This window comes from Alligator mississippiensis, chromosome 3 (genome assembly GCF_030867095.1).
Source record: "Alligator mississippiensis isolate rAllMis1 chromosome 3, rAllMis1, whole genome shotgun sequence".
NCBI classification, from domain to species: domain Eukaryota; kingdom Metazoa; phylum Chordata; order Crocodylia; family Alligatoridae; genus Alligator; species Alligator mississippiensis.
In genome coordinates, this window is record NC_081826.1 from 64,730,413 (window position 1) to 64,750,488 (window position 20,076).

Consider the following 20,076-nt stretch of genomic DNA (forward strand, 5'->3'; position numbering starts at 1 on the left):
GTTTCGTAACCTGGTCATAGAAAGAGACTAGATTGGTCAGGCACGATCTGCCTGCCACAAACCCGTGCTGGTTTCCCCTCAGCATAATTTGCCCTGCCGGGCTCTCACAAATGTGAGCCTTGATAATTTTTTCAAAGACTTTGTCAAGGATGGAGGTGAGACTGACTGGCCTATAGTTGCCCGGGTCCTCCTTCCTCCCCTTTTTGAAAATGGGGACCACGTTAGCCCTTTTCCAGTCCTCCGGGACTTGGCCCGTGCGCCACGAGCGTTCGAATATTCCCGCCAGTGGCTCTGCAATGATGTTGGCCAGTGCCTTCAGCACCCTCGGATGGAGCTCATCCGGGCCTGCCGACTTAAAGGCATCCAGTTCTTCCAAGTGACTCTGCACCACCTCAGGATCTACGTATGGAAGTCTGGCGCCTTGCTGCTGCCTCTCTACAACCCCAGTGAGAGTCTTGTCTTGCCTCTCGCTTAGGAACACTGAGGCAAAGAACTCGTTGAGGAGTTCAGCCTTGTCCCCCCTGTCTGTCACCAATTGTTTCTGCCCATTTAGCAGGGGTCCTATTCCTCCCTGGGCTTTCCTTTTACTCCCAATATATCTAAAAAACAATTTCTTGTTGTCTTTTACTTGGGTTGCCATCCTCAGCTCCATGGTAGCTTTGGCCCGTCTAACTGCCTCCCTACAAGCACGAGCAGAGGAGGTATATTCATCTTTGGTGAACTCTCCCTGCTTCCACTTTTTATGTGGTCCCCTTTTGGCCCTTAGGCTGCCCTGGATTTCTCTGGTCAGCCATGGAAGCCTCCTGGCCCCTTTCCCTCTTTTGCCTCGCTCGGGGATCGTCTTGCTTTGTGCCTGAAGGATCGTTTCCTTAAGGCACAGCCACCCTTCTTGGGCTCCCATCCCTTCAAAACTCCTACTCTGCAGTGCGTCCTTGACTAATCGCCTGAGTGCATTGAGATCAGCTTTCCTAAAGTCTAGCACTTTCACCCTACTAGTTACCTTACCCACTCGACATCTTATGTTGAATTCTATTATTAGGTGATCACTGTCTCCCAAATGGCTACCGATCTAGAGGTCCCCTATCATGTCATCCCCTGTTGCCAATACCAGATCCAGTATGGCATTCCCCCTAGTGGGACCATGCACCTCCTGTGTCAGGTGGAGGTCCTGTACACAGGTTAGAAACCTGCGTGAGTGGTGGGACTTTGCTGTCTGCGTCTCCCAGCAGATGTCCGGGTAGTTTAGGTCCCCCATGACTACTGCCTCTTTAGCTTTTATGGTCTCCGAGAGTTGCCTCAGGAGCCCCGCATCTATTTCTTCCCCTTGGTGTGGGGGTCTGTAGCAGACCCCTACCACCAAATCCCTTTCTCCTTGCCCCCCATGTAGCCTAACCCACAATCCTTCTACTTCCTCAACCTTGGATTCTGTCTTGATGAGGGTTGATGTATATTGCTCATTGACATAAAGTGCAACACCCCCCCCCTTTCTTCCCCGACCTGTCCTTTCTGTACAATCTATAGTCCTCAATATGTACCGCCCAGTCATGGGATGAATCCCACCAGGTCTCTGTTAGCCCCACTAAGTCATAGGTGTTTAGTGCAAGCAGGAGCGCTAGTTCATCCTGCTTGTTCCCCATGCTCCTAGCATTAGTATATAGGCACTTGAGCCCTGCGACTGGTGCCTTTGCTGCCCCCCCCGCTCCGAGTCCCAAGGGTCCCATTGTTTCTTACCTTCTTGTTTCTTACCTGTTCTGTAGTGCTGGTCTCCCCATGGCTTTCAGGTTTCCAATGTTCTCCTTCTTCAGGCTGGGCTGTCCTTGTGGGTGCCACATGGTTTGGTGGTCCACAGCTTCCCCTGCCCTCGTACTCCCCTCCCCCCGACGAGCCTAGTTTATAGCCTGCCGGAGGAGATCCGCCAACCTAGTAGAAAACACACGCTTACCTTTGGGGGACAGGTGAAGCCCATCCCAGCTGAGCATGTCCCTCATCGTGATGTGCGGGTCATTGTCCAGGAAGCCGAAGCCTGCCTCAAGACACAACTGCCGAAGCCGCCAGTTGGTTTCTCGGATGCAGTTCTCCTGCCGTCTTCCTCGTCCGGTCACTGGTAGGATGGAAGAGAAAACCACCTGTGCACCGAACTCCTTCAGCACGCCACCCAGAGCACTGTAGTCTGCCATCAGGTGATCGGGGGTTCTCCTGGCCGCATCATTAGTACCCACATGGACTAGGACCATGGGGTAGTAATCGGTGGGCTTGATCCTGGCCTGGATTACCTCCGTCACATCCCGAATCTTTGCTCCAGGGAGGCAGCATACCTCTCGTGCCGAGGGGTCCTGGCGACAGATGGGTCCTTCCGTACCTCTCAGGATGGAGTCACCTATGACGAGCACTCGTCGCCTCCTCCTCTGGGTCCTCGTGGATCTCTTGATCTGTTTGGAGTGTGAAGAACGTGGTGTTTCTTCTTGCCCAAGGGTTTCCTCCTCCCCTTCCATCTCCTGCAGGGTCGCCAGGGCCTCGTACCTGTTCACAGGTCGGACTGGAGAAGCTGGTACCGGTTCACTGCGAGCTGCTTCGGTCCTGGCTGTGACCGTCTGCCACTCTGCTGCGGAGGGCACTCCCCGGGCTGCTTCTTCCTTCTGTGCCTGGGCCTGCAGGGAAAGGAAATAACTGTCAATTTCATCCTCCGTCTCCCTGATCCCCCTCAGCCTGCTAACCTCCTCCCGGAGCTCCCTCACCTGCGCCTCCAGAGCCCTAAGACGGGCACCTGCCGGACAGGTGTGGGGGCCCCCAATCTCTGCCCCCCCCCAGCCCTGCTGGGGATCCCCCACAGGCCAGGAGGTAGGGGGACATCAGCTCCCCCATGGGCTCGGTCTGGGTGGAGGCCTCAGACCAGCCCCGGGTAGCCTTGTCCCCCTGGGCAGAGGCCCTAGCAGAGGCCCTAGGTGACCCCAGTGAGGTGACTGTCCAGTCTCATCTTGAAGACTGCCAGGTTAGGTGCACCACATCTGGAGGGAGTTTATTCCACAGTTTGAGAAGAATCCCTTCCTGGGTTTTGCTTGAGGTGCATCAGTTGATGCATGCCAAAGTATAGTTTGCCCTGCTGGCTACAGCATCACACTGACAGCTCGTGTTCATACTATGGTCTGTGATTACCCCTAGGTTCCTTTCAGTCGTGGTGCTAGTCTAGTCAGTTTGGTGCCACTGAGCCTGTAAATATGTTGGGGTTTGTTTGTCCCCAGATGGAGCACTTTACAGTTCTGTGTTGAATTTCATCTGGTTCTGATCCACCCAACTTGCCAGCCTGTCTAGGTCCCCCTGTATCTGCATCCTATCTTTAAGCATGACCACACTCACCTGTAATTTGTTGTCATCCACAAACTTGGCCAGTGTGGTCTTCATCCCCACATTTAAATAATGGATAAAGATGTTGAAAAGCACTGGACCAAGCACTGAGCCCTGAGGGACACCACTGGCCACTTCTCACCAGAATGAGACAGATCCATTCATTAGAACTCTCTGGGTCCTAACCCATAGCCAGCTTCCTAGCTACCTGACTCTTGAGCAGTTAAGCAGTTAAGCCTGCAGTCTCTTCAATTTTTCCGTGAAAACTTTGTGGGATACCAGATCAAAGGCCTTTTGGACATCTAGGTATACAATGTCAACCTCCTCTCTCTTGTCCAGGTGGTGAGTTAACTGGTCGTAGAAGGAGATGAGCTTGGTAAGATTAAACCTGCCCACGACGAAGCCATGCTGGCTGTTGTTCAGCATCCTACCTTCTGCCAGCGTATCGCACAGACTTTGATTCATTTTTCCAGGATTTTCTCTGGGATAGAAGTTAGGCTAATTGACCTATAGTTGCCCGGGTCCTCTCTCTTCCCCTTCTTGAAGATGGGCACAACATTGGCCAGGAAAGGGTAAAACCATTAGGAAAACCAAAAGTCAGATTTTTTTTTTGATTTTGCTTCAGCATTGTTCTCAGCTGTAATATCAGGATAGAAGAGGTGTGTTAAACGAATGAAATGGAAAGGAAGAGAACTCTGAGGGTGCAAGTTAGTTGCGCTGGTGTGATATATGTTTTCAAACAAAGCAGCAATTATTGTAAGACAAATTGCAAGTTGATACTGTAGTAGATCAATGGAACATACCAGTGCCTTGTTTGATTTGGTAGTGATCAAGCATGAGAAAATCGCTTGTAAAAAGTTGTATAACATCTAAATCAGTGGTCTCCAATCTTTTAAAGTAGGAAATCACCTTTGGCATTTAAAAGGAACCCAAGATCTACCATGTGCCACTGCCACCCCTCTCCCCCCACCCGCCCAGCAGGTAAGTCTGTGGGGAGGGAAGAGGGGGGGCAGATCGAGGGAGAGGGAGAAAAAACTATTTGGGGCCGTTCCTCCCCAGCAGGTAAGTCCCACCTGGCTGGGGCCCCACTCAACTCTACCCCTGCTCCTGCCTCTGTGGCACTGTCCCTCACCACAGGGGCCTCGATATAGCCCCTGCCCATTCCCTCCCCCATGGACTGACCTGCTAGGCTGGGGCATGCACAGGCATGCACACTGTTACTCAGCCATCCATCCCAGCCTTGGATCGATTCCAAGAGGCTCTGAGATCTACCAGTTGATCGAGATCCATTGGTTGGTGGCCACTGATCTAAGTGATGTTATTTTTAAAGGAGCGCTACCTTGTTTGCATTTCTGACCTGATAGGGAGCATCTACAAAAAGAGTTGGGGGTAGTGGTTTGAGCCTTTGTAGTTTCTATTCCTTTCTTCCACTGCTGGCTTTATTTAGCCTCTGTGACTCAATTCATGCGTCTCTAACATGGGTATATTCTGTATTATGAAACATAGAGATGAGCTGTTTTTATCCATAGTGCTTTGAAATCCTCTAATAATATTTAATGAAGATTAAAGTGACAGCTGTTTTTTACATTATCTTCAGCTGAATTTGCTTTGCTTTTGTAACGCAAGTTCAAGCTACATCAACATAGTTTTGAGAACTTAAGATGTATTGATAAAATGTTATGTCTGTCTGTAAAAAAAACAAAATACAGATACAAGTTGTTGTTATGCAACTCTTCTGCATGTTTCCGTAGCTATACAGGAGTAGCAAAGCTGCTCCATTTTTAACCCTGTTCATTCAAGGTCAAAGTTAGGGCAGTTTAGCTAATTTGAATTCCTACAGGATTATGTAGGCATAACATAATATAGCATCTGATGTGTGCTCCCCAGCAGCAGCTAAAATGTATGTTTGTCTACACCCTCAGCTGCATCTGCAGTGTTATTAAATAGAACGCCATGGTGTTGGCTCGTACATCCTAATCGATATAAAATGAAAGTGAGGGGAATTCCATATCCTTCCAAAAAAAGGGTGGTACTTAACGTTTTCAGCTTTCTAAAATGGTATAACATAGTGTAGAGAAAATAAGGCAAAGAGTTCTTATTACAGCATTAAAACAGTAATGGTGGAATAAAAACTCCTGTGCAATAATGACTCAATGATTCCCCTCTTGATTGGCAATAACATTGGCATATAAATGGTGACCATTATTTTTTTTTCTTGTGTATCAGTTATATGCAAATGCTTCTGTACTGCAGTGAGCACTCAAGTTACTGGGACATAAATATAGCTGCCTTTGAAATGCAATTATAAAAATTAATCCTTATAAATCTCTGCCTCCTTTTTTTTCTTAAGGACTACTACACCAGGAGAGACTAAACTTTTAGCCTCTGAAATCTATGACATCCTTCAGTCTTCCAGCATGTCAGATATGGACAATGTAAATGAGATGAATTACCGTCGGCGGAAAGCTCAGTTTTTCCTGGGCAGCACAAATAAACGTGCCAAAACAGTGGTTTTACATATAGATGGCCTTGATGATTCGGTAAGGAAATTAAGTGCTCATGATCCTTAGGTATCAGACTGGAAACAAAAAGGAAATATTATGATAATGTCCATGTGTGTTATAGTCAAACATACCTTGCACAACAAAGTAGTATGTTCAGACTGGTTGTATACCTGTGTTGCTTCTTTCAGCAGGTTCTGTGAATTGCTTTTATGAAATTGTCCAAGATGTTTGTTATTTTTCTGGCTGATGGCTTTCATAACTTGATATTGTTTTAAAACAATTCTGTTTCCATCTCTGCCAATCGCATTTCCTGTTTCAAGAAGTAATGGGATAAATCAAATACTAGTCTTAGTTTATGATATTTTGTTTTGTCAGAACCTTGAGGTCCAAACCAGTCACCTGTAACCCATGAAAATATATGTTTTTATATATAATTTTTTTTTTACTAACCTTTTGTTACTTGATTTTTTTTGGTTGCATTTTGCAACTTCTTTTTGTTTTCCTTGAGAGATTTCCTGCCATAGTGATCAGAATGGCATTTGTGATAATGAGGTCTCACTGAATCTTTTATATAATGTCAGAATAACTTCTACAGATTTTATCTACCATACCCCTGTAGATAACACCTCAGGGCCATGTTTGCCTTTTTATGGCTGCCAGATAACACGTAGACTGTTTAAGTGCATTATCTACAAGTGCCCTCCAGTCTCTGCATCTTCTGTTTTATACCCATTTTAAGTGATCAGACCTGATATTTTGCTTTCTCGCTTTACATTTTGTCAAATAAGTATTGTCAAAGAACCCAGTATATCAGGTAGCATTCTCTTCCTTGTGTTTTCTTCTGAGTGTGTTTTTAGCTCCTTTTGAAATTAGATGCTGCTCCAAGTTACTTATTATGCATGGTTAAAAAACGTCTTGCAAGATCCTTGCTCATTGAGTAGAAACAACGCTTTTGCTAACACCACTTGCTTTTGTATTCTCAAACCAGTTTTCAGTTCGTTCTACTAGTTCTCTCCTATTATGTTTCTTATCTTGTAGCTGATTTGTTTGTGCACAACAGATTTAAATCGGATTAATTTTCTACTTTCTGCCAGTTCAGGTACAGATCACCTTGTAAGTGGACTGAAGCCCACATATCTCAAGTTCTCTGACAAACAGCTTATCTAGCTCTTTTCAATTCTGTTTTGAGAGTTGAGACAAATCTATTCATTGCTATCCTAGTAAAAGATGTGTTATGGTATTTAAATCCAGAGAACAGAACTTCAGGTTCCCCTGGTTGCCTAGAGCACATCAGCATTTTTTAAACACATTATAGAAGAAATACAAAAAGATCTGACTGTGCTGCCTGGAGTTAACTAAGCTATACACCACCGCTTAAATAGACTGTCAAAGAAATACTGGTGATATTCCAGGTGCCTGGTATAGCACAGCGGTTAAACATGTCTGCAAAGTGTTAGTATTAGGAACTATTAAATGGCAGAGGATGTGAACAGTAAGAACAGCTTTGCTTTATACTGCATTTTATCTCCAAAGCACTTAAGACTATTGGGCGTGAATGTGTGTTACTGCATGCAGATATAGGCAGGACCTGCCTTAGATTTGCCATTAGATTGCCCACTCATTCTTTAGCTCAATTCAATGAAAATAAATTATTAAGAACAGATACTGCTTTCAGTTCAAATTAATATAAAGAGGTGGTATGGTCTTCTTATAGACAATCAATTTTGGGTATGGAGAATATGGGGAACAAGTTCTTTGTTTTGTTTTAAAATCCTGTTACAATTCTTTGAATACATCTGCAGCAATTTACAATTTTGGATAAATTATTTTTTTTGGTCTACAGATTTGTCATCCTTAACCTAGTATAAACTCCTTTTGGTGGGTTTTATTCTACTGGAATGATTGCTTTGAAATTTAGACTTGGAGGCCTCAATTAGATTTTGAACAACTTTATTTAATAAAAAGCTACATTTTACAGAATTTGATTAATAAGCGTGAGCACAAAAAAAAAAATGTAGCAGTCTCACAGACTGTAGTATCTTCTGTTCAAAAAGACTTTCTAGTAGTCGTAGAACATAAACTGGAATGATCTTTCTTGGAGACATTGAATCTAGTACCTTGCATTTGCAGGCAATCATTTGTCCACAAATGCATCCGTTCTGGCCCTTTTTATTCACCAGCATCACAAAGCACTGACTGGGTGGTGGTATGAGGAAACCCCTACTATGTGGCACCGGTAAAGAATGCGGGGGAAGGGTATTTGCTAGGATCATCTGAACATACTGTATATTAATCTCAGGCTATTAGGAAAGAATATTTTCTGGACCCCCAATCTGGTGATTGATTTGACCTGAAGAGCATGAGCAAGATCCTCCAGCCAGATACCTCAGAAATATGTATGCATCTGTAGAAACACCAGCGCATTACTAAATTTCATCTCAATGTTGCCAGTGGCCAGTACTTCAACAGAAGACCAACAAAAAAAACGCATCAGGAGTGTCAAGAAAGTTTTTCGGGAGGGGGAGTTCCAACATATGCACTATTATTCCATAGATTTTTAGGGTCAGAAGGGACTGTGGTAGATCACTGAGTCCAACCCCCTACCCTGGGCAGGAAAGAGCACTGGGGTCAAATGACCCCAGCCAGGTGCTTGTCCAGTCTCCACTTAAAGACCCCCAGGGTAGGGGAGAGCACCACCTCCCTTGGAAGCCCATTGCAGATTCTGGTAACCCTTCCCATGAAGAAGTTCTTCCTGTTGTCAAATCTAAATCTTCTCTCTGTCAGTTTGTGGCCATTGTTTCTAGTTACCACAAGGGGCACCCTGGTAAACAGAGTATTTCTTATTGCTTGCTGCCCCGCCCCGCCCCGATGAATTTGTAGGTGACCACAAGATCACCTCTCAGGCTTCTCTTGCAGAGGCTGAAGAGATCCAGGTTTCTCAAGCTCTCCTCACAGGGTCTTACCTTCAGGCCCCTAACCATACGAGTAGCCCGCCTCTGGACCCTCTCAAGGTTATCCACATCCCTGCTGAAGTGCGGTGCCCAGAACAGGACATGGTACTCCAGTTGTGGCCTTGCCAATGCTGCATAGAGGGGGAGGTATCACCTCCTTAGACCTGTTTGTGATGTACCTGCTAATGCATGAAAGTGTGCGGTTAGCTTTGCCTATATCTTCATCACATTGACTCATGTTCATTTGGAGTCTGCTGTGACTCCAAGATCCCTTTCTGCTGCTCCGCTACTTAGAAGGTCATCTCCCAATCTGTGTGTTGGTGATTCTTTCTTCTTGGGTGCAGAACTTTGCACTTATCTTTGTTAAACTGCGTCCTGTTCTATTCTGCCTACTTTTCCAACCTGTCCAAATCCACCTCAATCTGTTCCCTGCCCACCGTGTTAACTTTACCCCATAATTTGGTGTCTTCTGCAGATTTGAAGAGTGCTCTCCACGCCCTCATCCAAGTCACTGATGAAGATAATGAACAGCACTGGTCCAAGGACCAAACCTTGGGGGACCCCACTACCCATATCTTTCCAGGTTGATACCGACCCATCCACCACGATTCTCTGGGTGTGTCCCATAAGCCAATTCGTCACCCACCTGACCATGTAATCATCTATGTCACAGCCCCTTAGTTTATTTATAAGAATGGGATGAGACACCATATCAAAGGCCTTTTTAAAATCCTAGTAAATGACATCTACCTCGACTCCTGCTTCTAAGCATTTTGTGACCTGGTCATAAAAAGAAACAAGGTTAGTTGGGCAAGATCTACCTGCTGTGAACCCATGCTGGTTGCCCTTCATTATTTTTCCTGCTGGACTCCCACAAATGTGATTCTTAATAATTTTTTCAAAGGTTTTCCCAAAGATAGAAGTGAGACTAACCAGCCTATAGTTACTCAGATCCTTCTTCCTCCCTTGAAAATAGGGACCTCGTTTGCCCTTTTCCAGTCATCTGGGGCCTGTCCTGAGTGCAATAAGTGCTCAAACAATTTTGCCAGTGGTTCTGCTCTGACACTGGCTAATTTCCTCAACACCCAGATCATCTGGGCCTGCTGACTTAAACACGTCCAGCCCCTCCAAATGTCCCCTCACTAGGTCGGTGTTAACTGTTGGTGGGCTTGTGTCCCTCTTCTGCCTGTCTACAATCCAGCTGGGTAACAAAGACATGTTCAGGAATACAGATGCCAAAAACTCACTACAGAGCTCAGCTTTGCTCTTATCTGTCACCAATTGCCCTAGTCTGTCCTGTAGGGAACCTTTGTTGCTGTACACCTTCACTTTGCCCCCCATATACCTGAAGAAGGACTTTTTGTTGTTTTTAATTTTTTATGCCAGCCTGAGTTCCATTGCTGCTTTGGCCTTTCTAACTGACTCCCTGCAAGTGCGAGCCAAGCAGGTATACTCCTCCTTGGTGGCTACCCCCTTCTTCCACAGTCTGTATGCCTCTTTTTCTTGCTCCTAGGCTTTCCTGGATTTCCCTGTTCAGCCAAGAGGAAAAATGTCCAGCATACCTACTGCCTAGGAAATTACCTGCTTGGTGGAACGGAAGCGGAAAGGGATCTTGGAGTCCTAGTGGACTCCAAGATGAACATGAGTCGGCAGTGTGACGAAGCCATCGGAAAAGCTAATGGTGCTTTATCGTGCATCAGTAGATGCATGACGAACAGATCCAAGGAGGTGATACTTCCCCTCTATCGGGCGCTGGTCAGACCGCAGTTGGAATACTGCGTGCAGTTTTGGGCGCCACACTTCAAGAGGGATGTGGATAACCTGGAGAGGGTCCAGAGAAGGGCCACTTGTATGGTTAAGGGCTTGCAGGCCAAACCCTATGAGGAGAGACTGGGGCACCTGGACCTCTTCAGCCTCCGCAAGAGAAGGTTGAGAGGCGACCTTGTTGGCTGCCTGTAAGTTCATCATGGGGGCACAGAAGGGAATTGGTGAGGTTTTATTCACCAAGGCGCCCCCGGGGGTTACAAGAAATAATGGCCACAAGCTAGCAGAGAGCAGATGTAGACTGGACATTAGGAAGAACTTCTTCACAGTTAGAATGGCCAAGGTCTGGAATGGACTCCCAAGGGAGGTGGTGCTCTCTCCTACCCTGGGGATCTTCAAGAGGAGGTTAGATAGGCATCTAGCTGGGGTCATCTGAACCCAGCACTCTTTCCTGCCTATGCAGGGGGTCCGACTCAATCTATTGAGGTCCCTTCCGACCCTAGCATCTATGAATCTATGAAAGGGTTTCCTGGCCCCTCTGCCTCCCTTTATGTGCAATGGGATTGTTCCCTCCTGTGCCCAAAGGATTGTTCCCTTGAGGAACAACCACCCTTCCTGGACTCCCATCTCACCAGTGCTCCTGTCCTTCAGTGACTCTCTTACTAATCTCCTGAGCTCATTGAAGTTAGCCTTTCTGAAGTCTAGCACTCCTGCCCTACTGGTTATCTTTTCCACCTTTTGCTGGATATTGAATTCCAACAATTGGTGGGCACTGTCCCCTAGGTTACCCTGTATCTGCTGGTCTCCCACCAGGTCATCCCCTGTAGCAAACACCAAGTCTAGTAAGGCATTTCCCCTAGTTGGACCGTATACCTCTTGTGTTAGGTGAAGGTCCTGTATGCATGTTAAGAACCCATGTGAACGATCAGATCTAGCTGATTGCTCCTCCCGGCAGATGTCAGGGTAGTTTAGGTCACCTATAACAGCCATGTCCCTTGAGTATACTGCCTCTGAGAGCTGCCTTGAGAATTCCAGGTCTAGCTCATCATCCTGGTGTAGCGGTCTATAGTAGACCCCCATTACCAAATCCCTTTCACTCCAACCCCCTTGTATTCTGATCCACAGTACCTCAATTTGCCCATCTTCTGAGCCCATCTTGATTATGGAAGATGTGTATTGCTCCTTAGCATAGATAGCAATGCCCCCCTCCCCCTTCTTTTTCCCCACTCTGTTATGTCTGTACAGCCTGTAGGCCTCAGTGCCTACTGCCCAATCATGGGTATGGTCCCACCAGGTTTCAGTTAATCCAGCCAGATTGAAGTCTTTGTTTGCAAACAGGAGTGTGAGTTCCTTCTGCTTGTTCCCCATGCTCCTAGCATTAGTATAGAGACACTTAAGCCCTTGGTACCCCACTGTCCTGGTGCACATCAGGCCCCCTACCGGGTTTCAAGAATGCCCCTGTCCTATGATACTGTCCCTTCCATAAATTAGTTAGGTTCCATCTCGAAGCAGTTCAAGTTACTTGCCTCACTCGTTGATCAGAAGTCCATTTCAGACCTTCAGTCCTTTTACTAATAGAAACCTTTTCTAATTTCCAGTCTAGAAACATGTTGTCTATGTAACTTTAGCAACAGTTGATTGTAGTTTTGTCAACTCCAAATAATGTGGATGGTTTGAGAGCTAAAGTTTAAATCCTTAGCACTTTTGATTAGGCCCATGAAGAGGTGTTTGCCATCCGCCTTTCTCCCTCTTCAGCTGTAAATAATGTTTTTTCCACCGTAATTATACTACAATGCATATAATTGTCTGATTTACTTTGGGAACAGATTTGTTTCATATATATGCACCACAGACTTGATTTGATTCATTGTGGAAAGTGCACAAGAATTCTAGATAACGCCTTTGCTAAACCTAGGCCCTTTAGCTTGTTGAGGAAATCTCTCCCAGTTGTATACAATACAGTGTAAGCATAATTGCCAACTTTTAGACAAGTTATGCTAAGAACATCTGTCCAGTTAGACTGAGGAATGCCAAGCCTCCTCCTAGTGAAGCAATGTATACAACTATGATTAGTTTTTACCCTCTGAGTAGTGTTTTACCATCAAACCCACTATGGGTGACTGGTGCCTCCCGCGTGTGGGGGGTGGGTACCAGCAGCTGATCAGCAATTGGGCGGGGGGGTCCCCCCCAATGTCTGGTCGAAAACCCCAGACGCACCAGCGGCAAAACCTGAAATGCTGCTGGTGCTTCTCTCAGTGCCTGCAGTCCCCGGCTGGCACCAGTCTTGCTGGGGGGCGCACTGGCCGGCGCCTCTCTTGGCGCCCCACTCCCTGGCCAGCGAGGGTCAACCTCAGGGTGGGCATGTGTTCCCCCTATGTATTGCCTATGAAATCCACTGTAGAATAAGATTTATCCCCATTCAGGGCAGTTGAAGCGCAGAGGTTATATGAGTTGACCAAGATCGATTGGAGATCTGTATTAGTTGGTGTGCATCTATATAACTTTTGATTCTTTAGTCTGCTAAATCATTTTGCTTCTCATGCTATATATTCTCAATAGCCAGAGACTGTTTCATTTTTCACTTGTACAGTGCAATCTGTCTTGTGCACAAAAAGTGTTCTTTGCACCCATTGGCCTGATCCTCGCATTGTAATTGCAGCTTTTTCATCCTGTTGGATATGTTTTGACATTTCACATTTGCATGAAGTAAAAGGGAGTATGAAGAATTGTTGAGGGGTGGGGTGATGCCTCTGGATAGACTAGCTTAAGCAGGGTGGTAATGACATTAATATACCACTTTCTGTGTTGAAACCAGAACTGTCGTAAGTACTGATCAGTAATTACAATATAACAACAAATATTAATATGCTTGTATAGCACCTTTCATTTTAGGATCTGGCAGCACTTTTACGATTTAAGTGATTTTGAATCCAGCACCTGATTTTATAGGAAACCATGAGGGTGAATTTTGTTATCCCACTGCAGCAGTGATCTTTAACCAGAGTGCTGCAAGATCCTTTCAAGGGTGCCATGTAATGTTACAGTATTACTGTTAGGTATGCAAACATGGCTCACAAGATAGACATGTAGTTTGCCATGTTAGTCTGAAGTCGAGCAGAGGCAGGGTAGATTTGCACCTTATAAACCAACCAAAGTAGGTAGGTTGACAAACAGATGTATCGCAAGCTTTCATGAGCTGAAGCTCACTTCATCAGATGAGCATTTAAGCATCTGATGAAATAAGCTTTAGCTCACAAAAGTTTGTGCTATATATCTATATCTATCTACTCTAGATAGCCTGCAAAGTATAAATCTACTCTGCCTTTCACAACATAAAACTCAGAGATTTCAAATCAGAATCCCTAGCATTAAAAATCTTTTGACCTTTTGTGGTCTTTCTGAGTTATTTGCAATAGAAGAACTGCTTTTTAAAATTTTTCTGTACTCAAAAAAACAAATGAAAACTAAGGCCTGATCTTTTATCAGAGGTACCTTAAGCCTAGTAAGGGGTGCCTTGAGTTTTAAAAGGTTGGGACTGTGCTAATAGCAGCAGTTCTTAACCTTTTTAGACTCCAGGCACCCCTCAGAAGATGCCAGCTCTTGACGCTCTCTCATTTTTTAACTATGGGGAAAAAAATTGTGCAGTGCTTTTGTTGCAAAGAACTCAGATTCCACAACAGGTGAGTAGGTTTTGAATACTAGGGATTCCTATATGAAATCTTCAAATTTATCTTGTGAATCATATGTAGGTGTTTGTATACTTCACAGTGATAATATTGTGTTGCTCAGCAACACCCTAGTTGAAAATCACTGTGCTATAGAATAGGGTTTTTTTTTCCCCACTCCGTGGTAGCAGTGCCCTAATAGCTGTTTTATTCTATTGTAATATTTTTTCTAAATAACTAAAAATTTAATGAAACTTACTGAGGTAATATAGAGTAAATGCACCTGGTACAGGTCAATGTGTTGTTGCACAGTAGGCATTGTCAGTTTCTGTGGATTGTTTTTATCAAACAACTCATTTCAAAGGAAAAATATTTAAGTTTATTCTGTGCAGTGATAACCACGAGCGACTACAGATGAGGTAGCTAAAGAATACAACAGCTGTTTTGTTGCATTCAGTCAGTGTGGTTACAAGGTGTCTGATAAATGGCTACTTAAACACCAACTACTTATCAATGAGCACTTCTGCCAATCAGAACTAAACCACAGGGGACTGTTTAGCTAATCATACAGAGAAAAATATTCTTTGCTTTTCAGTCCTTTTCCCTAATTATTTATGGTTGATTCCACCCTTGTTTGACTTCTAAAATAAAAGCAAAAAATGTTTTTAACTCTTATGATGAGATATATACCAAGATTAAATAGCATTGTTTGTATATTAAGAATAGATGTTGTTGGCATGATTGCTTTTCTTTTACAAAATTGTTTCAACGTGCATGTTAATACTTCAATTACTTTTTTAGTCTCGAAGGAATCTTTGTGAAGAAGCCTTGTTGAAAATTAAAGGAGTTATTAGTTTTACTTTTCAAATGGCAGTTCAAAGATGTGTGGTCCGAATTCGCTCAGACTTAAAAGCAGAGGTAAGTTCCCTTAACTACTGTGCTTGCTTTCACACCTTCCCATTGCTTTCAGTTATGTTACATTTAAGACCGTCTTAAGTTTCCATGCTTTTTCTTTTCTCCCCCTGTTGTAGGCTTTGGCAACGGCAATAGCATCAACCAAAGTTATGAAAGCACAACAAGTTGTGAAAAGTGAAAGTGGAGAGGAGGTAAGATTACAGATCATTCTAAATAGAAGCTGATCACTTGGGTTCTTCCTAACTGTACTACGTCCATTGCATCTTACTAGACAACATCTTGTACTTCTGCAGCATAAAAACAGTGACAAAGAGGGTTTAAATATGTCCTGCATAGTTGTGCATCCATATGCCATATTTTCTCTCATATAACCCACATCTTCCCCATCCCCCCTTAAAAAAAAAAAAAAAAAAAGCTGGGGAAAATTTGTAGTGTGCATTATATGTTGAGGAAAAGGGCTCCCATAGGTATGGAAATGTGGAGGGTTGGCAGAGCTGTGACCAATATTTATTACCATGGAACTGGAGTCATGGCAGTTTACCACTGCCACTCTCCGTCCTTGCTCCTTCCTTCCTTCCCCCAGTGCTGAGGACTGGACCCTGTACAGAGCCCTGGAGCCAGCAGGCTGTACCAGGCTCCAGGCCCAGAGAACTCAGGCTTCTTGGGGCCTTCCAAAATTAGGGTGCGTGTTATTCAGGGGGCATGTTTTATGTGAGAATATACAGTAGTATTAGAGAAGTTATTGTTGAACTCTCTTAAAAGAGGTGAAAATATAATACTGGCATATCTTGATGTTTGGATCTCCTGATCTAGAGAGAGTAATTTGAGGAGCAGTGTTTACTACTTCGCTAGAAAGCAGCAAATACTTTCATATCCTGTGTCTAGAGAAAGATTATCTGTCTTTTGGGGTGGGGAGGTGGTCTGCTTGAGAGTATGTGGCTTTTTTCCCCTGTAACTTACAGCTGTCCAACATCTGAGCAGCTGGGGCCACATGCTGTGTGGGCCACAGCTTCCCCCCACTGCGGACTTACTGTCCCCATGGCCACGTGCTCCCCCTCCTCTTCAACCTTTGGGCTACCCTACCATGCAGGTCACCCTGAACCCTGGACTGTTCTTCCCTGCTTCCAGGGAAGAGGACAGGAAGCAGAAGCTGGACGAAAGGGAAGCCCAGAAACCTCCAGCAGCAACAGCAGCTGGAGTCATAAGAGGAATAGTGGCCAGGCAGGAGCACATGAACTGGGTGTTAATCCTTTGCAAGCCACCAGTTGGACAGCTCTGCTGTAACCTTAAATATTCTAGTATATGATATACAGGCAACCCCTGCTTAATGCTGCTTCACTTAGTGCTGTTTTGCTATAATGCTCATTTGAAATTGATACCTGATTTCACTTAGCGCTCAGTGAATTTTCTCATGCTCGCGGTCTCCATCTTGGGTTGTCAAATACTTTTGGTTTTGTTTAATGCTCATTTCATTTAACGCTCGTTTTTTTAGGAACCAATTAAGACCGCTAAGTGGGGGCTGTTTGTAAATAAAATGGATAGGTATCTAACATAGCAAAATGTTCTGTTTTTAACACTCTGGGTCTCAGTATTACCATCTTCTTTATATAACTCAGATGCTGGTTCCATTCCAAGATACTCCAGTAGAAGTAGAACAGAATACAGAGCTACCTGAATATTTGCCAGAGGATGAAAGCCCAACAAAGGAACAAGATAAAGCAGTGTCTCGTGTTGGGTCACACCCAGAAGGTGCAGCCAGCTGGCTCAGCACAGCAGCAAACTTTCTATCAAGGTCTTTCTACTGGTGACTTGCATCTGGGGTTTAAGGACTGTATGAACCAACAGGGGGCCAGTTTTCCATTGGTGTGGTGAACTGCCAAGTGCAATTTGCAATAAATTATCACAAAAAGATTTTAGATTACACAAATGTATGCTGCATTTACCTTTTATTGGACATTTAGCCTGTTAGGCAGGTCAAAGGACAGAGGCCTCGAATCAAGTTGCTGTTTTGTTTTTCATGTATATTTTATTGCCTCACTTTTTAAAAATGGGTCCACTATTAAAAACCAAACATTTATTCATATGGAGCTTTAAGTCTGACTTCATGAAGCACGTGATAGGGAAAACCCATTCAACTCAAGTCTCAGGACTAATGGAAGGAACTTCTTGTTGGTTCTAGTAGTGCATGAAGCAACATGCCTTTTTTTTGTTTGTTTGTTTTGCCTTAATTGAAATTAAAATTATTTCTTTTGACTCCAGGAGAAAAAGCATACCCTGCCTTTATTTTATCTTTTATTTTTGCCAACCATGTTCACAGAAAAAAAAGTTATATTCCCTTTTTGCTCTTCAAATAGAATGCTACATACTTGAAATTTATAACCTCTTACGAACATTGAAATATTTTCCATTTCTTAACCACTGGAGTGTTATGTGAGTTATGAAATAAGAGGTTAAATGAACAGAAAGAAGTATACTTATGTTGTACAGTAAATAAGCTGTTGTAAAAAAATACTTATAATAATGGGTGTGACTGGCTGTACATAGTAATTGGATACCACTGACTGCTGTTTAGGCTGATTAAAAAGATTGTAGTCCTAAAGCTATGGTTTAACCTAGTGATGGCTCGTTGCAGTTTTGTCTGCAGTAGATGATGGGATGTGGGCTTTACTTGGTTATTGCAAAACGTCCACATAATGGTACTTGAAAAATAAAGCAAAGATGAATGCCTCTTATGCCACAGTGCCACTCACAAATTTCAACCTTTTAAACTTTTCTTTTGCTTGGCAGAATTCTGATCTGTAGTTATTGTTTCCTCCCATAGCTTTTCATGATACTGCCATGAAAGCATACTAACCTGGATAGAACAAAACCATACCTGAACAATTGGCTTTACCTTGTTGTTTTTGGACAGTATATGTTTGAAGGTGTCCTGGTCATTGCATTTTGTTTCATTTGTGACCAGAAATTATAACAAAAGTAAAACTTTTGTAGATAGAATCTAAGAAAGTAGATACTGGAGATGCTGGTAAGCGTTTTATACTTGTGAGGGTTCCAGACAGTGTTCTGAATACTACAGTGCTGCCTTGTTACACCGCAGGAATACAGCTGAGAAACAGTAATGCTATTATAAAACTAACTATAAAATGCTTTACTTGTGGTGACATCCATGTTATAATATTGGGTACATTTATGACTTGGAGACGGACAAAAATTTAATCCGTGAAGGTTATTCCCCTGTACTATGAGTGAGGAATAAAATGCATCCACAGGCTTCATAGTAATGTAACAATGCTGAGGGGGGGAAAAAAACAATAGTGTAAAATAGTAAAAACAGTCAGAGTTGACCCACTCAAGGTCAGTGTCATTCTGGGACAAAAAGCTTACTTGCAAACTAGATGTGTCTTATGTTTTTTCTATATATCTAGTTTATTTTGATTCAAGTTTACACGCACAGATTGCAAATACAAGCTTTCCAGAGCATGTATTGCTTTAAATATGTAATACTACTCATATTGCTGTCTAGAATGTTACAGTACCAAATGTATTTGAAAAGCCCTCCATACTGTAGTCATGAATGCAACGTTTACTTTTCTTCATTAACATCTGTGTTTGCTTTACTGCACATCTGTTTACTAAAGGACTACACCCCTTTGGATATGATGGTTCAGTACAAGTAGATATTACAGTTTGTTCGTGTGTTCAATCTCTAGGTATGCTTTTTTAACAGTATTGCAGCGTTGTAGAACAGTTAAGGCATCTGTAAAAGTTTTTGAAATATATTGTAAAATAATAAAGGGTAATATAACTAAACAACGGATCTCTGCTTCCTGTCATTTGTGGGATTAAATGACATTCGAATTTTTTCACATTCTTGAGTTACTTTTTAAAAGTATGCACTTCAGTTTGGGATTTCACAGCAGACTGGCTTAATATGATATTTTAAAGGTGTGGACCTTTTAAAAACCGGTAGTTGCATGTATTGTTTTGAACCAAACGTAAGCACAAAGGAGTCTTTCAGATTCAGGTTACAGAAATGAATAAAAATAAGATGCTTGCTAAATCAGAGATCTCAAAAATATGTTGTTTTGGGAGACAGATAAAAGTGTGCAGGTGTTATATGCATTCTTTGGAGAGCACTACTTACCAAGCAGGCTGCTGCCTTCAGCACCAGTTTTAAGTGCCTAGATTGTCTCAAGGTGTAGCTCAACAGTGAATATGGTGCTGTAATTATTGTTATGTTCCTTTGTAATGAGAATAAATGCTGATGGAGTAGGTAGAGGCAAAATCAAGACCAATAACTGCCTCAATGTTTTAAATAGCTGTTGCAATACTGTAAAATACTTACAGCATTCTGCAACATAGTTCAGTCTGTTGCTTTCCATGAACACCTATGGCTTTTTTGTTTAAAAAAAAAATGCTGATGTTGCCTGGTTTTGCCATACAGCATATAAGCTGATGGGGACAGTAAAGCATGGGGTGAATTCAAAAGATAACACTGAATACCTGGGCAGATAGAAAGTGGCAGGTGTGAAGTATTTCTGCAAGTGCCAATACAAGAAAATAAAATCTGGGTCGTCTTTTTTGCCTGTGAACAACTCTCCAGCTGTCAAGTAGTAGAGTTTACAAATACATCTAATAAAAATTAGCAGCAGCAGCCTTTGCTTTATTCCCCTTGCAGAGGTCTGAACCACAGAGCCTCTCCTGTTTCTCCATCTGTAACTAATTACTTTTAGAGCCCAGAAATGTAAACAAAACAATTTGTTAAACCTGGGCATTGAAAACAAATGAGCAGGGGGAGAAAACCTCCCAGCTCCTTCCCAGATAGGTTCTGGCTGTGTCTCTTCAGAAAGAGTTGAGTGCACACTATTCAGCTAGAGAGGGTCAATGATGGGGTCACTGGAGACTTCTTCAATGAGGTAGAGCATCTGACTAGCC

General features: G+C 43.5%; 1 protein-coding gene across 1 annotated transcript in view; it reads left to right on the forward strand.

The window, feature by feature from the left end:
* The window catches only part of ARMC1 (armadillo repeat containing 1), a 57,195-nt gene extending 38,237 nt beyond the window's left edge, over positions 1-18,958 (forward strand). The window contains exons 4-7 of the mRNA XM_006267179.4: positions 5,693-5,882; positions 15,028-15,144; positions 15,258-15,332; positions 16,758-18,958. Coding sequence (XP_006267241.1) covers positions 5,693-5,882; positions 15,028-15,144; positions 15,258-15,332; positions 16,758-16,949 — 574 coding nt within the window. The 3' untranslated portion in view covers positions 16,950-18,958. The remainder of the gene's footprint in view (positions 1-5,692; positions 5,883-15,027; positions 15,145-15,257; positions 15,333-16,757) is intronic.
* Positions 18,959-20,076: the final 1,118 nt, after the last annotated feature.